This window comes from Pogoniulus pusillus, chromosome 21 (genome assembly GCF_015220805.1).
Source record: "Pogoniulus pusillus isolate bPogPus1 chromosome 21, bPogPus1.pri, whole genome shotgun sequence".
NCBI lineage: Eukaryota > Metazoa > Chordata > Aves > Piciformes > Lybiidae > Pogoniulus > Pogoniulus pusillus.
In genome coordinates this window covers 10,753,102-10,767,532 of record NC_087284.1, presented here as the reverse complement: position 1 = coordinate 10,767,532, position 14,431 = coordinate 10,753,102, and the positions used below count along the sequence as shown (strand labels likewise).

The 14,431-nt window shown below is 44.5% G+C and overlaps 1 protein-coding gene across 1 annotated transcript in view; it reads left to right on the top strand.

Moving 5' to 3' along the window:
• Positions 1-14,431, top strand: part of ELOVL2 (ELOVL fatty acid elongase 2) — a 56,523-nt gene that overhangs the window by 27,946 nt on the left and 14,146 nt on the right. The window contains exons 3-4 of the mRNA XM_064160918.1: positions 1,785-1,848; positions 8,773-8,960. Of these exons, the coding sequence (XP_064016988.1) occupies positions 1,785-1,848; positions 8,773-8,960 (252 nt within the window). The remainder of the gene's footprint in view (positions 1-1,784; positions 1,849-8,772; positions 8,961-14,431) is intronic.

Genomic DNA, 14,431 nt, shown 5'->3' with positions numbered 1-14,431 from the left:
CCTCATCCAGCCTCCTCCCAAACACCTCCAGAGATGGACACTTCACCACTTCCCTGGGCAGCCCATTCCAATGCCAACTGGAAGATTGTTAGATTGATTGCTAAACTGAAGGAAAAATGAGGTCAATAATTGCTACCATTTCCTTGGGAACTGGCAGGCCACATCTGAAGTGTCCCTGGAGAAATCTTCTTTAACTGTAAGTTAAGCTGATGTTCCCCTGTGTGGCAGGTAGAATTGAGCAGGATTACTTTTTAAAAGGATTGCATTGATCTGCTTTGGTGACAGTTGCATTTTGAAATTCTGATGAAAAGCAAGAGGATAAAGATATGGGTTTGAGGGTGTGTACAGCAGACAGACACTGCAGATGGAGCCATGATAGCTACCCTTCCTTCCGCTCTTCCTTTAAGGCCAGACAAGTTCTATTTAGAGCAACCACCATGTATTATTTCAGCCTTTACTTAATACAAGTGTAAAGAATAGAGGAAAAAAAAAACAACACAAAAGGCAAAAAAGCCCCAAAGGTTAAAAACTGTGGAAAGCAAATCCTGACAGCGATGATTTTGAAAGGGAGTTTTTCATCCTGAGCACAATGTGACACTCAGCCCTTTACAACTCAAAACAGTGAAAAATGTATAACAAGCTGAATGCTTTCAAGCACTTCAAATATGAATAGATTTTTGGGAAACCAAGTAAATATTAATGGGTTCTTAAATAATGTCAAACCCCACATCTTTACTGGAGTGAAGATAACCCCAGAGAGAGATGGCTGTTCTCTTTCATTTCTAAAACCTTCATTTCCCTTCATAAAGAATTCTGGTTTTGGCACAGTTTCCAGTAATGAGGCTTCTGCTGTTATCTAGACCACAATCTGCTCTAAATTAATTGTTCAAGAGGTCTTTGGGTTGTGGTTTGGTTTTTTGGTTTTTTTTCCTCAGCAGCCATGATGTTCTGTGCTCTGGAAATACTCGAGCATGACAAGGACAAGTGCAGGGTTCTACACTCTGGCCACAACAACCCCAAGCAATGCTATAGGCTCAGGACAGAGTGGCTGGAGAGAAGTCAGGCAGAGAGGGACCTGGGGGTGCTGGTAGACAGTAGCTGAACATGAGCCAGCAGTGTGCCCAGGTGGCCAAGAGAGCCACTGGCATCTTGGCCTGTATCAGGAACAGTGTGGCCAGTAGGACAAGGGAGGTTTTTCTTTCCCTGTATTCAGCACTGGTCAGGCCACACCTTGAGTACTGTGTCCAGTTCTGGGCTCCTCAATTCAAGAGAGATGTTGAGATACTGGAACATGTCCAGAGAAGGGCAGTGGAGCTGGCGAGAGGCCTGGAACACAGCCCTGTGAGGAGAGGCTGAGGGAGCTGGGGGTGTGCAGCCTGGAGAAGAGGAGGCTCAGGGGAGACCACATTGCTGTCTACAACTACCTGAAGGGAAGCTGTAGCCAGGTAGGGGTTGGTCTCTTCTCCCAGGCACCCAGCAACAGAACAAGGGGACACAGTCTCAAGCTGTGCCAGGGGAGGTCTAGGCTGGATGTTAGGAAGAAGTTCGTGACTGAGGGAGTGATTGGCATTGGAATGGGCTGCCCAGGGAGGTGGTGGAGTCGCTGTCCCTGGAGATGTTGAAGAAAAGACTGGATGAGGCACTTAGTGCCATAGTCTAGTTGATTGGCTAGGGCTGGATGATCTTGGGAACTCTCTTCCAACCTGGTTAATTCTATGATCTTTCTAAACTGCATTCTCTGTCAGCCACGAGATAATATCACATTTACTTTTTATACTTTTCAGGAGCACCTGAAAGCTTTTGACCGGGAAGTAAATGAGTTTGTGGACTACATGTTTGGACCTCGAGGTAAGTTACTTCACCTGTAGCCCTTTTAAGAAGTAGCACCCCTCAAAAGCACTCTAATGAAGAGAAGTAGTTAACAGTCAACTGCATCCAGTTCTGCTGCCCTCACCATAAGGAGGACATCAAAGGGCTGACACAGGTCCATAAAGATGATCAGATGGCTGGGGACAGGCTGAGAGAGCTGAGACTGTTCAGCCTGGAGAAGAGAAGGCTCCAGGGAGACATTATAGTGGCCTTCCAGTACCTGAAAGGGGCCTACAAGAAAGCCATGAAGAGACTATGATAATTTTTGTGGCCTCCTTTAGACCTACTCCAACAGGTCCATGTCTTTCACATGCTGAGGACTCTAGAGGTGGACACAGTACTGCAGGTGGGGTCTTTCCAGAGCAGAGCAGCACAGCAGAATCACCTCCTTCAACCTGCTGACCATACCCTGGATACAGCTGGTTTCTGAGCTGCGAGCATATGTTGCTAGCTCATGTCAGCTTTTCATGCATCAGTATCCCCAAGTCCTTCTCCACATTCCTGCTCTGAATCCCATTATCTCCCAGCTTATATTGATACCAAGAATTGCCCCAGTCCAAGAGGGCAATTGCACTTAGCCTTGTCAATTGTCATAAGCTTCACCTGAGCCCACTGCTCAAGCACATCCAGGTCCCCTCAGGTGGCTTCCCATCTTTCAGCTGTGTCAAACTTATCACTGTGGTGTTAACTGCAAACCTGCTGAGGGTGCACTCAATCCCATTGTCTGTGCCACTGACAAAGATACAGCCTGGGCCAAAACTATAACCAACTAAACAAAAATGAAGGAAAGAAAAGAGCCTCAGCAAGGTGAGGGCAGAGCATCAAGATTAGGGCTAAGTTTAGAAAAGGACCACAGAACTAAAGAAGAAAGAAAAGACATAATCTTAGACAGCAAACCAAATCTTCAGGAAAGGACCCTGCAGAGCCACCTTGTCGATGGTAGGGCTAGGTTTAAATGTTAGTCATGAACAGCCTTGCAAACATTTCCCCATGGGTAAAGCCAGAATTGCTGTCCATGGAGACTGACCTACCTTCAGTGATATACTGCAGGCCCTATAAAAAGTGCTTACTTAATTAGGAGGACAAGGGGTAGAATCACAGAATCAGGGTTGGAAGGGACCACAAGGATCATCTAGTTCCAACCCCCCTGCCATGGACAGGGACACCCTACCCTGGTTCTTAAAACCAAGAAACTGATTTATTTTTCTTAGCTGGCTAGGAAAAAAACAAATCTTTTCCATCATCTCTGCAGCACATGAGAAGTTTGAAAGAAACATTGAACAGCTTAGGAAGTGCAGCAGAAATGATTAAAAGAGAATAAATTCTAAATGTGCTGTTGTAGAAGCTATTAATTAATATTAAAATGCAAATATGATGAGAAACATAAAAGTACTACTTACTTGTTTGTTGGCTTGTTGCAGTTTTTTTAACGGACATGATGTTCTCCTTCATTCCACTTCCCTTGTTGACCCAGAACAAATTGTTTGAAGGAATAAATTGTAGTTAATTCGATGCAGAATGCTACACAGATCCCTTGGGGCTTTTAGAAAGCACTTTAGTTAAACAAGTATCATTTATATTGCTTACTAAGAACATCACCATCCCTCTCCAGCCAGCAGTGCTGCAGATAGCATTTGTTTGTCTGTGCCCCTTTACTATGATTATTTAGTCTGGCTTGATGGCCTTACCAAAAGAATGGCTGTCAATGGGTCCATGTCCAAGTGGAGGCCAGTGACAAGTGGAGTCCCTCAAGGATCAGCACTGGGATGAGTCTTGTTTAACATCTTTATAAGTGACATGGGCAGTGGCACTGAATGCACCCGCAGCAAGTTTGCCAGTGACACCAAGCTGTGTGGTGCAGCTGACACATTGGAGGGAAGGGATCCATCCAGAGGGAGCTTGACAGGCTGAAGAAATGGGCGCAAGCCGACCTCATGAGCTTCAAGAAGACCAAGTGCAAGGTCCTGCATCTGGATCGAGGCAATCCCAAGTATCCATCTAGGCTGGGCAGTGACTTGCTTGAGAGCAGCCCTGAGGAGAGGGACCTGGGGATGCTGGTGGATGAGAAGCTTGACATGAGCCAGCAGTGTGCACTTGCAGCCTGGAAAGCCAACTATGTCCTGAGCTGCATCAACAGAAGTGTGGCCAGCAGGTTGAAGGAGGTGATTCTTCTCTACTCCACTCTGGTGAGACCCCACCTGGAGTACTGTGTCCAGTTTCAGGAGCCCCTATTACAAGAAGGATATGGACATGCTGGAGTATGTCCAGAGAAGGGCCACAAGGGTGATCAGAGGGACAGAATTCTGCTCCTGTGGAGACAGACTGAGAAAATAGGAGCTGTTCAGTTTGGAGAAGAAAGGCTCTGAGGAGCCCTTATTGTGGCCTTCCAGTATCTGACGGGAGCCTACAGGAAAGCTGCTGAGGAACTTCTTAGGATGTCAGGTAGTGATAGGACTAAGGGGAATGGAGCAAAACTACAAGTGGGTAGATTCAGACTGGATGTTAGGATGAGGGTGGTCAAACACTGGAACAGGTTGCCCAGGGAGGTGGTGGAAGCCCCATGCCTGGAAGTCTTTAAGGCCAGGCTGGATGTGGCTCTGAGCCACCTGATCTAGTATGAGGTGTCCCTGCCCATGGCAGGAGGGTTGGAACTGGATGATCCTTGAGGTCCCTTCCAGCCCTGACAATTCTGTGATTCTATAAATGACACAGTATCCTACATTAACAAATAACATAGCTCCCTCCAAAGTGTCAATACACATAAATAACTCACAATAAACTGCAGCTGCAAATTGTATAGACTAGCCCTACAATCTGAAGCCTAATTTATTCTTGAGAGTATCCCTTAATACCTAAAACCTCCAAACCTTCCCCTTCTTCCCCTCCACCGGTTCTCATCCCTCGCACACACACCTCATTCCACAGACAAATGGCTTGAAAGGTTAGACAGCAGTGCTCTACTCTTTTAACTCCCTAGTCATGATTTATGTTTTAGGCAGTAACTACTGAAATACTGCTGTCATTATACTAGTTTCAGTCAACAGCAGCAGATGTGGCTGAGGCCACAGGACACAGAAGGCCTCCCACTAGATCCTGAGGGCAATCTTTGCTCACACTGGGCGCACCAGGTTAGCAGAAGCTGCAGTTCTGTGCTAGTAGAACAAGAGGAAGGCTATTGAAGATGTGAGCTTGATTTTCACATAGCCACACTTGGTGCCTGTCTTCACTGGTGTCAGCTGGACTTTGTACACAGATTTACCTCAGTGTTTGCTTTGGAACTAGCAAACCTTTGATCAGGGAATGGAAGCCACACACATGCCCATCAGATACCTCTCTTAATAAGAAGTGGGTTTACTCTTTAATGTTGGTCCATATTATTCTACATAGTAGATTCTTTTGCTCAAAGCATAATGAGAAAAAAGTGAAACTGATATTTTGACAGAACTGTAGAAGTGCTTTGGCTACAAGAGACCTTTAGGATCACCAAGCCCGACCGTTAACCCAGCAATGCCAGGTCACCACTAAACCATCTGCCACAGCACCACATCTACACATCATTCAAATACCTTTAGGAATCTGGACTCCAACACTTTCCTGGACAATATTTTTCTCTAAGACAGCATTTTTCGAGGGCTACCTTCATCAGTAGAATACTGTTTGGTGTTACATGAAATTAAGAAATACTGGATTGCAGGACCTAAATCTAATCAACTGGTTGCTTGTTTTATCTGTGAAAGAAGCAGAGGTGGTCCAGAATGGATAAATATGAATAAAGCTGAGTGAATATGAATACTTAGCTGAGTGGGAACAGCAGCAAGGCATTGGTGCAAAACCATTAACTCTCTGCACTTAAGGTCTGAATTTACTCCAACAACATCTGACCAAAGCCACACAGAAACCTGAATCAAAACGTCTCTAAAGCTCTCTGGTAGAAGTCTGATACATTTAAAGAGCTTGGGAGTCCTGCCACTCATTTCACAGCAGCCAAGATTTCACCCTAAGGGTCTGGCACACCACAGCCAGTGACCGTGAATGAGCTCATTCACAGAGCTTGTGGGCGCCTGCTCCTTCCCCTGCCGCAGTCCAGCACTGTCACACTGTGCCTTTATTCACTGCCTCTGTCTCAAATTGAGTTGCTATGTGGGTTCAGCATTTTTTTTAAATAATCTTTTCTCCTCTTGACAGTGTACCTTTGTAGCCCTTGAACATGGAGATCAAGCTGTCAGTCAGCAGAATACTTCTGGTCCCTCCGTCCGATAACTGTTTTTGAAATACACTCCTTACCTTGGCCCTTCCTTTTCCACATAAAACCCTTCCCCTTCTTGTCATGCAGAGATAAGTGTAAGTGGCAACAAACCAGTCACATTACTTGACTACTGATCAGAAGCCACCTTCTGTCAATAACTGTCTTACCCTTCAAGGTACCAAAACCAGGGTGGAAAATAATGAAGTATGGGCAGATGTTTTTATTACTGCTGAAAGTGAAATAGTATAGACTTTAACACCTGACATGCTCACTTAAACAAACACACAAGCTCTGTGGGATTAGCCCAAGCACCTGTGGCTGCTCACAGCAGACTGAAAACTTTCAGAGGGCAATACTGAGGCCGAATTTAATGCTGTTTAGTTTAATTTGCATCCTGTCTCTTCCCATTCCTTTTTCTCTTCGAGCAAACATGCTGATTCATTATCTACTGAGGCCAGGTAGCCTTTGTGCAAGTAACCTTTGTGCACCAGGTGTTGCAATCCTCAGATGGGGGGACTTTCCTTTGGGGAACAGTCTTGCTGACATGACTACCTTCTACCTTTTCATTTAGGATACCAATAAATAAATTAAATCCCTATGGTCCTAAAACATACACTAGATAATACACACATGACCTTTACCTATCCTTGGAGAGCCCAAATGGGAGTAGAAACATCTCAAAAACGTTCTTTCCATAGCTTCAGATGCTGCTTATGATGCTTTATGTTGAGGTGATCCTAACAACCATCTCTTCCCAGAGAGAGTGATTTCCCATTGGAATGGGCTGCCCAGGGAGGGGGTGGAGTCACTGTCCCTGGAGGTGTTCAAGAAAAGCCTGGCTGAGGCACTTAGTGCCATGGTCTGGTTGACTGGATAGGGCTGGGTGCTAGGTTGGACTGGATGAGCTTGGAGGTCTCTTCCAACCTGGTTGATTCGATTCTATTCTATTCTATAAATAGTGACAGATTGACAGCAATCTTTTTTGAAAAAAAAAATTAACTCTGATGGCCCTTGTTCATTTCCATAAATGTCACTGTGGAAATAAAACTAAATTTTGCTCTATCTTGAAAGGAAAAAAAAAGAGAAACCTCTCTCCTTTGGCTCGTGACATCCAGTTGCTCACAGGAAAACGAAGCAGCACCTCCAGATTGAGACACAGGATTAGGCTTTGCTTGTGTGCACTCAGCTATCTGATTACTGCCAGTGGGATTACTTGTGTGAATAAGGCAAGCAGGATTTGACCTTAATATTTCATTTCAGGACCAGACAAGTGGGCCAGAAACTGTGAGAGGCAAACCCTTACCTTGCTAAATACCTTTGATAATGGTAACCATAGAGGAGAACATTTGCCATTTGCTCTTCATATTTAATGCTTTGGGGAAAATCAGCCCCTTGAATAAATGTTTTCCAGCAATTATGTATTACCTTAAATGGCAGATACAGAATTAATATCTGGCAATTCCACTTGCATACTTTGTAATTAATCATAGGATCATAGAATGCTTTGGATTGGAGGGGACCTTAGAGATCATCTAGTACCAACCCCCCCTTTCTTGCTCGAGGGCCTACCCAACCTGCCTTTGAACACTTACAGGGTTGCAGCCTCCACCATTTCTTCAATTACACATGGACAAATGTTAAAGCCACTCTATCATCTGCAAGCTGTCCACTGAGCAGATGAAAACATGATCTACTTAAATATTAAGTTACAGCATTACGTTAAAATTTTAAAAGCATATAGGGAAAGTTACTTCCCATTTTGTTTTCTCTTTCATGTTCTTGTCAAACAAGGAGAGTCAAACGGCCTTAAATTACTGGGGAAGAGGTTATTATTATCACGGAATCACAGAAATACTCAGGTTGGAAAAGACCCTCAGGATCACCAAGTCCAACCGATATCCCCACTCTACAAAGTGCACCCTAAACTATATCCCCAAGCACTACATCCAAACAACTTTTAAACACATCCAGGGGATGAGTTGGGGACTCAACCACCTCCCTAGCCAGCCCATTCCAATGCCTGACCACTCTTGCTTGGAAAAAAAGTTTTCCTAATATCCAATCTAAACCTACCCAGTCTCAGCTTGAGACCATTCCCTCTTGTTCTATCACTATTTACCTGTGAGAAGAGACCAGCACCAGCCTCTCCACAACATCCTTTCAGGTAGCTGTAGACAGCAATGAGGTCTCCCTCAGCTTCCACTTTTTCAAACTAACCAGGCCCAGCTCCTTCAGTTACTCCACATAAGATTTATTTTCCAGGGCACTTCACCAGCTTTGCTGCTTTCCTCTGCACTCCAGCACCTCAACATTTCTCTTGCAACAAAGTGTGGCCTCACCAGAGCAGAGTACAAGGGGACAATCACATCCCTATCCCTACTGGACACATAATTTTTCATCCACCCAGGATACCATTGGCTTTCTTTGGCAGTGGGCACACTGCTCATAGTCAGTTGCCTGTCAGTTAGAATCAAAATGTTTTCAGGAGGCATTCTCTGGTTTGGGAAGGTAAAAGCAACAGGCAGGTCTCCGAGCAAAGCCTGACAGATACCCTCTCACACTTTTAGTAAACTATTTTTATGTTGTGATCTGCATTATTTTAGCAGTACTTTTACCACAGCCTCCTTACATTGCCTGCTGCATGTGTCTCTTTTCAGATACCAGGGTTAGAGGATGGTTCCTTTTGGATTCTTACCTTCCCACGTTTTTCCTTACTGGAGCATATCTACTCTGCATATGGCTGGGCAACAAATTCATGAAGAACAGGCCTCCGTTCTCTCTCAGGGCTCACCTCATTGTATACAACCTTGGGATTACACTACTCTCCTTGTACATGCTCATAGAGGTAAGTGCTCTTCAAAGCAACGTGGCTGAGAAAGGTGAGCACTAGAATGTTGTTAATGGAAATATCTTAACAACAGTTTTGGACAGAAAATTCAACATCAACAGCAAAGTAAATATAAGATTAAAAAAAAAACTCTTAGCAATTGGACAGTGAATTAGAAACATAAATCACAGACTTGTTTTGATTGCAACAGACCTTTCAGGTCATCGAGTCCAATCTTTCACCCAGTACTGACAGGTCACGGCTAAAGCATGTCCCCTCAGCAGCACATCTACACAGCTTTTAAATCCCTCCAGAGATGGTGACCACCACTTCCCAGACAGCCTGTTCCAGAGCTCGACAAGCCTTTCCTAAAAACAAGTTTTCCTAATGTCCAACCTAAACCTTCCCTGGCACAACTCAAGGCTATTTCCTCTTGCCCTATTGCTTGGGAGAAGCAATTTCAACCTCTTTTCCAGTAGTTGTGGTGATTAAGAAGTTCTTCCCTGAGCCTCCTTTCTTTTTCTATGCTGAACAACCCCAATTCCATCAGCTGCTCCTGGTAGGATTTGTCCTTTAGAGCTGTACAGGACCTTCCAAGCTTAGATCAGAGCATGTTTTAACTAGCTGTCCTTTCTGAGCTACATTCCACAGCTGTTGGTAGCTGGCTACCATCAAGGCACTGTCTGCAAGCCTGGCTTTGAATCTGCAGCAGTTGCTCACCTCATTCTTCAGCACCCATGGATATGCCCATAAACCAGGTTTTATTTGCATGACTGTTGCAGAAATTACTTTTCTATGCTTAAATATAAACTGGGTCTAAGTACTGATTTATTTACCATATTGGCAATATATTGTCATTTTTCTGCTCTCCTGCCTAAGAAGCTTTCCTCGTAGAGTCAGATGTTAAAAACCTGGCACTTCAGCCAAAAGCAGGTGCTGGGGGACTTGAAGGCTGAATGTGGCTGCACAGATTATTTTCCAAGTGCTTATCTGGAGGGAACACACTCACAGAAATCAGGATCCATTCAGAAGCAGAAGAGAGGTTTGAATGCATCTGATGATTTTGCAACAGTAGAGGACTCAAGCAGTGCCCCTCAGCAGAGATGTGTGTTTTCATGGCTCCAGCAGCAGCCAAAAGTCACTGTTCTGATATTATCTGAGAGCTCCTCATTCTCAGCCTTATGATTCATGAGGTGCTTTTAATATTCAAGTGTTAATATCCATTGCTTGCAGCTATAAAAAATGAACACTGAATAGTAAAAACACTAAATATTTTCTGACTTGGCTTAAAAAGTGACCTTGAGCATAAGAATCTCTGGCTCAAGTATGTGCTTGAATTCACAGCGCGGCCTGCAGAGGTTTGAGCTGACATCACTGCCTTCCTTGTCTGCATGGCCTCACATTGCTTCCTGCTCCCTGGGTTCCTGGCCACAGAAGCAGTTTCCACCAGAAAGAAAAAAATAGCCCAAGGACCAACAGTTCTGTCACCCAGACAAGAAACTTTAGAGAAGCCAAAGAGGACCCCAAAGATTTCAAAAGAGAAATTAATTTGAGCTAGCCAGCAGGTGACTGGCCTTAGTACAAAAGAGTGATTGGGCTACTCAGATTAGGGACTGCTCAAAGCTCCAGCTGGCTTCAGTGGTTCTTGTGGGTTGCCTGAGGGTGCAGGATCAGGCCCAGAGCAAAGCAGAAACTAGCAGCTGCTGGAAGGTTTGATTACTCCATATTGATTGTCCTCCAGAATTTAAATTAGCACTTTGATGTTTAAATCCTCGTTTTGCTCCAAGGCACAGAGATAACTGTCTTCAGTAGCAGGACTCAGTGAAGAGGATTAACTGCAAAGGGTCATGCAGCTCCCTTCCTGATGCAAGCTGATTTGGCCTGCCACAAGTAAATGAACAAACACAGACAAATTTTGCAGATCTCTCTTTAGCAGGGCCTGTTAGAACAGAACAAAGGGTGGTGATTTTTTAATTAATAGAAGGATGAAATTCTATACAGTGAGGGTGGTGAAACACTGGCCTGGGTTGCCCAGACAGGTGATACATGGCCCATCCCTGGGAAACATTCCAGGTGAGTTCAGGAGAGACAAGGACCTGCTGGAAAGAGTCCAGTGAAGAGGCATGAGGATGACTGGGGGACTTGAGCATCTCCCCTGTGAAGAGAGAGACTGAGAGCCCTGGGGCTGTTTAGTGTGGAGAAGACTGAGAGGAGATCTGATCAATGTCTATAAATATCTGAGGGGTGGGTGGCAAGCAGATGGGGCCAATCTTTTTGGTGGTCAGCAGCAATAAGCCAAGGAGCATTGGGTACAAACTGGAACACAGAAGGTTTCACTTCAACATGAGGAGAAACTTCTGTACAGTGAGAGTGACAGAGCACTGGAACAGGCTGCCCAGAGAGATTGTGGAGTCTCCTTCTTTGGTGACTTTCAAAACCCACCTGGATGCATTCCTGTGTGAACTACCCTTGGGGATCCTGCCTTGGCAGGGCAGTTGGAGTTGATGATCTCTGCGGGTCACTTCCAGCCCCTAAGGTTCTGTGAGGTTTGACTAGGCTCTGATCGACTGATAGAGTTGAAGATTTCCCTGCTCCCTGCAGAGAAGTTGGACCAAGTGATCTTTAAAGGTCCTTACCAACCTAACCCTTGTTATGATTCTATGGCATCACCACTGCCAGCTGTTTTCCTGCAGACAGCACTCTTTGCTCTGAACTGTCACCCAGTCTGGTTTCACACTGCACAAAACACACTTCCATAATAGTGGCTCTCTTTCATAGTCTCTTTGCTTGGTTTCTATCACAGCTTCTTTTGTGAAAGAGCAGAATGGGAGTTATGCTTTGTCGATCTGCCTTAAGGTAGCTTGCACATCCCTGCTGAAAGTAATCAAGGAATGTGAGAGCAGAAATCACCCTCGATGCTGAATGAAGATACAGTGACTCAACACTTCAGAATGTTTCCTTTCTGAAGCTTCCCTCTGGCCCTTATTGTCTCTTTCGTGGACAGTAAGCTCTTTAATTCAAGAGTTAGCTATATTCAGAGCATTCTGCTCAGTGGTTTCTTATGCAAACACAGCTGATCCCTCCAGCAAGTATGAATAGGATTAATTCCTAGTTAGAGAAGTCTGTAACAGTTATCTTATTTCTCCATCCTCCTACTGCACCTGAACCTCTCTGGTGTCTGTGACGGAGAGGAATCACAAAATAATTATATCTGTAATAAATACAAATCACTAAGCAGCCCCACATTTATTACCATTGTTCTTCTTATCTCTTCTTGGGTTTGTTTCTAAGGTGAAACACACCTTTTTTTTTTGGTGGTAGCTCCAGAACAGAGTGGGTGCTTCTTAGACACTCAGGATAAAAATACCTCTTGGGGGAAAAAAAGGAGGGGGGGGAAAGGGTGTATCTCCAAATGCAAACTGCCCCACATATTAGCTTTCATGAGAAGCATGATAAACAGCTGATGTGGGCACCTGTACTGCAGTTCTTCATCTTCTCACCTTCAACTGCTGACCTAATTCAGCTGTCCCTTGACTACAGTTGACTTGTACAGCCTCAAGGTGAGAATACAACTATAAAAGCAGCGAGTCATAACAAAAAGGGCTGGTTTAAAACCTCCAGGGGCAGATTCCTCTTTTGAGCCAGATCTCCATGGGCATGAAGTGTCTGGGAGCTGAGTTTAGCTCCATGAGCTTTGAGGTCAACCAATCCCTAAAGTACTTGGAGGAACAGCTCCAGGACAACTCTAAGATGTGCCATTAGCATCAAGTCAGATAACCCTGCTATCCCCAAAGGCCAAGGTCTAAAGAATACAAGGTCTAAAGAATACAAGCTCTGCCCAGCTGCCCTCAGCCTACGAGGTGCCTCAACATTTTTATGTCAAAGAAGAGTCAGGTGCCTTTCAGGGCCTCCTAAAAGGGCAGTTTAGTAGACCTTAGATTTCTGAGTTAAACACATAGACATCAAAGGCACTGATGTCTCCTCACTGAATAGAATGGAGGAGTGAGACACTTGGGTTTGGAGCATGGCTTTTTTTCAATTACCTGAAGCTTAGATGGAAGTCCTGTGCTTCAATTAGGCAGGCTGAGGGGCCAGGAGGCAATTTCCTCCACCCTCACCACTGCAAGAGAAACCTGAATCAGAGGTTTGGTACTGGGTCTGCACCATTAAGTGTTCATAGACCCAGATCAAGTCTACTGATCCCACAGTTTCTAAACCACATTGACAAAAATCTGCATCTTTTTGTTCTAATAAAAAGCAAAACTTTTAGCAGCTTCACTGAAGGAAAAAAAAATGCACATTTCCTCTACACAGATCTCTGCCTAAGATCCTAAAGGCACCAACTATCAATAGAAAAACCTCTTACTGTGAAATCAGGTCTTTAAAGTTATTTCACATGCAAGTCAGCTCACAAACTATATTCCAGGGATGCAGCCTGAGGCCAAGATAAGGTTTTGAAGTTCACAAGGTAAAACTGTCACAACTCCAATGGCAAAGTAAAACTGGAAACAAAAGAGACCAACATCAATCTCTGAATTGTGAAATTACTTGTGTGAAGATAACGTCTCTCTCTCATTAATTGGAAGAGACATAATCTCTGTCATGGTCTTAAGGGTGCTTTCCCCAGCAGTAAGCATCACCTCTGCCCTATTTAAATTAAATTTCAGCTAGTCATCAAGGTCTCACCAAAGTCCTTTTGTTGATCAGGCACTGAGAAAACCAGGACACTGGCAGCATCTGGGTCAGATTAAAAAGGAGATCTAGAGATATGTGTCATTAGCAAAGGGGTGGCATGATGTCTCAAGCTGCCTGTGTCCCCAGGTAACTTCACAGCCTTACTACAAATCCAGAGGATTTGTAAGTAAGCAGCCACATCCACGTGAGGGTGCAGGACTTGGATGTGAGGACCTCTTGAGTCAGAGCAAAGAGCAGAACCACACAAATATTGCAAGCCCAATGCTTTTCACCTTTTCAGTGAAGCCAGAAGAAGAGATTTTTACATAGAAACATTTATGTTGGAGGAGACCTTTAAGATCAAGACCAACCATTAACCCAGCACTGTCCCAAGTGGACCTCTAAAGCCTGCCCCTCAGCACAACAGCAGCACATGTTCTAAATCCCTCCAGGAGTGGTGACTCCACCACTTCCCTGGGCAGCCTGGAACAGGGCTTGACAACCCTTTTGGTGAATTTTTTTTTTTCTAATATCAAGCTAAACCTTCCCTGGGGCAACTTGGCCTTGTACAGAACAAGGTGTTTGGGTTAGCTACCTTAACAGGATTTTTTTTTAAGAGGACTGTGAACTACCTTCATATTACCTGTTTCTAGGAGCTGAAAATTCACCCCACAGTCACACTTCCGGATTATAGTCATGACTTGCAGATCCATAGGTGCCATGACATCATGAGGATTCCCAGCAATACCATAATTGCCTTCTCTGCATCCCCTGACAGCAGGAAAGGTCAGAAACACAATGCTGGCTCAATCAAA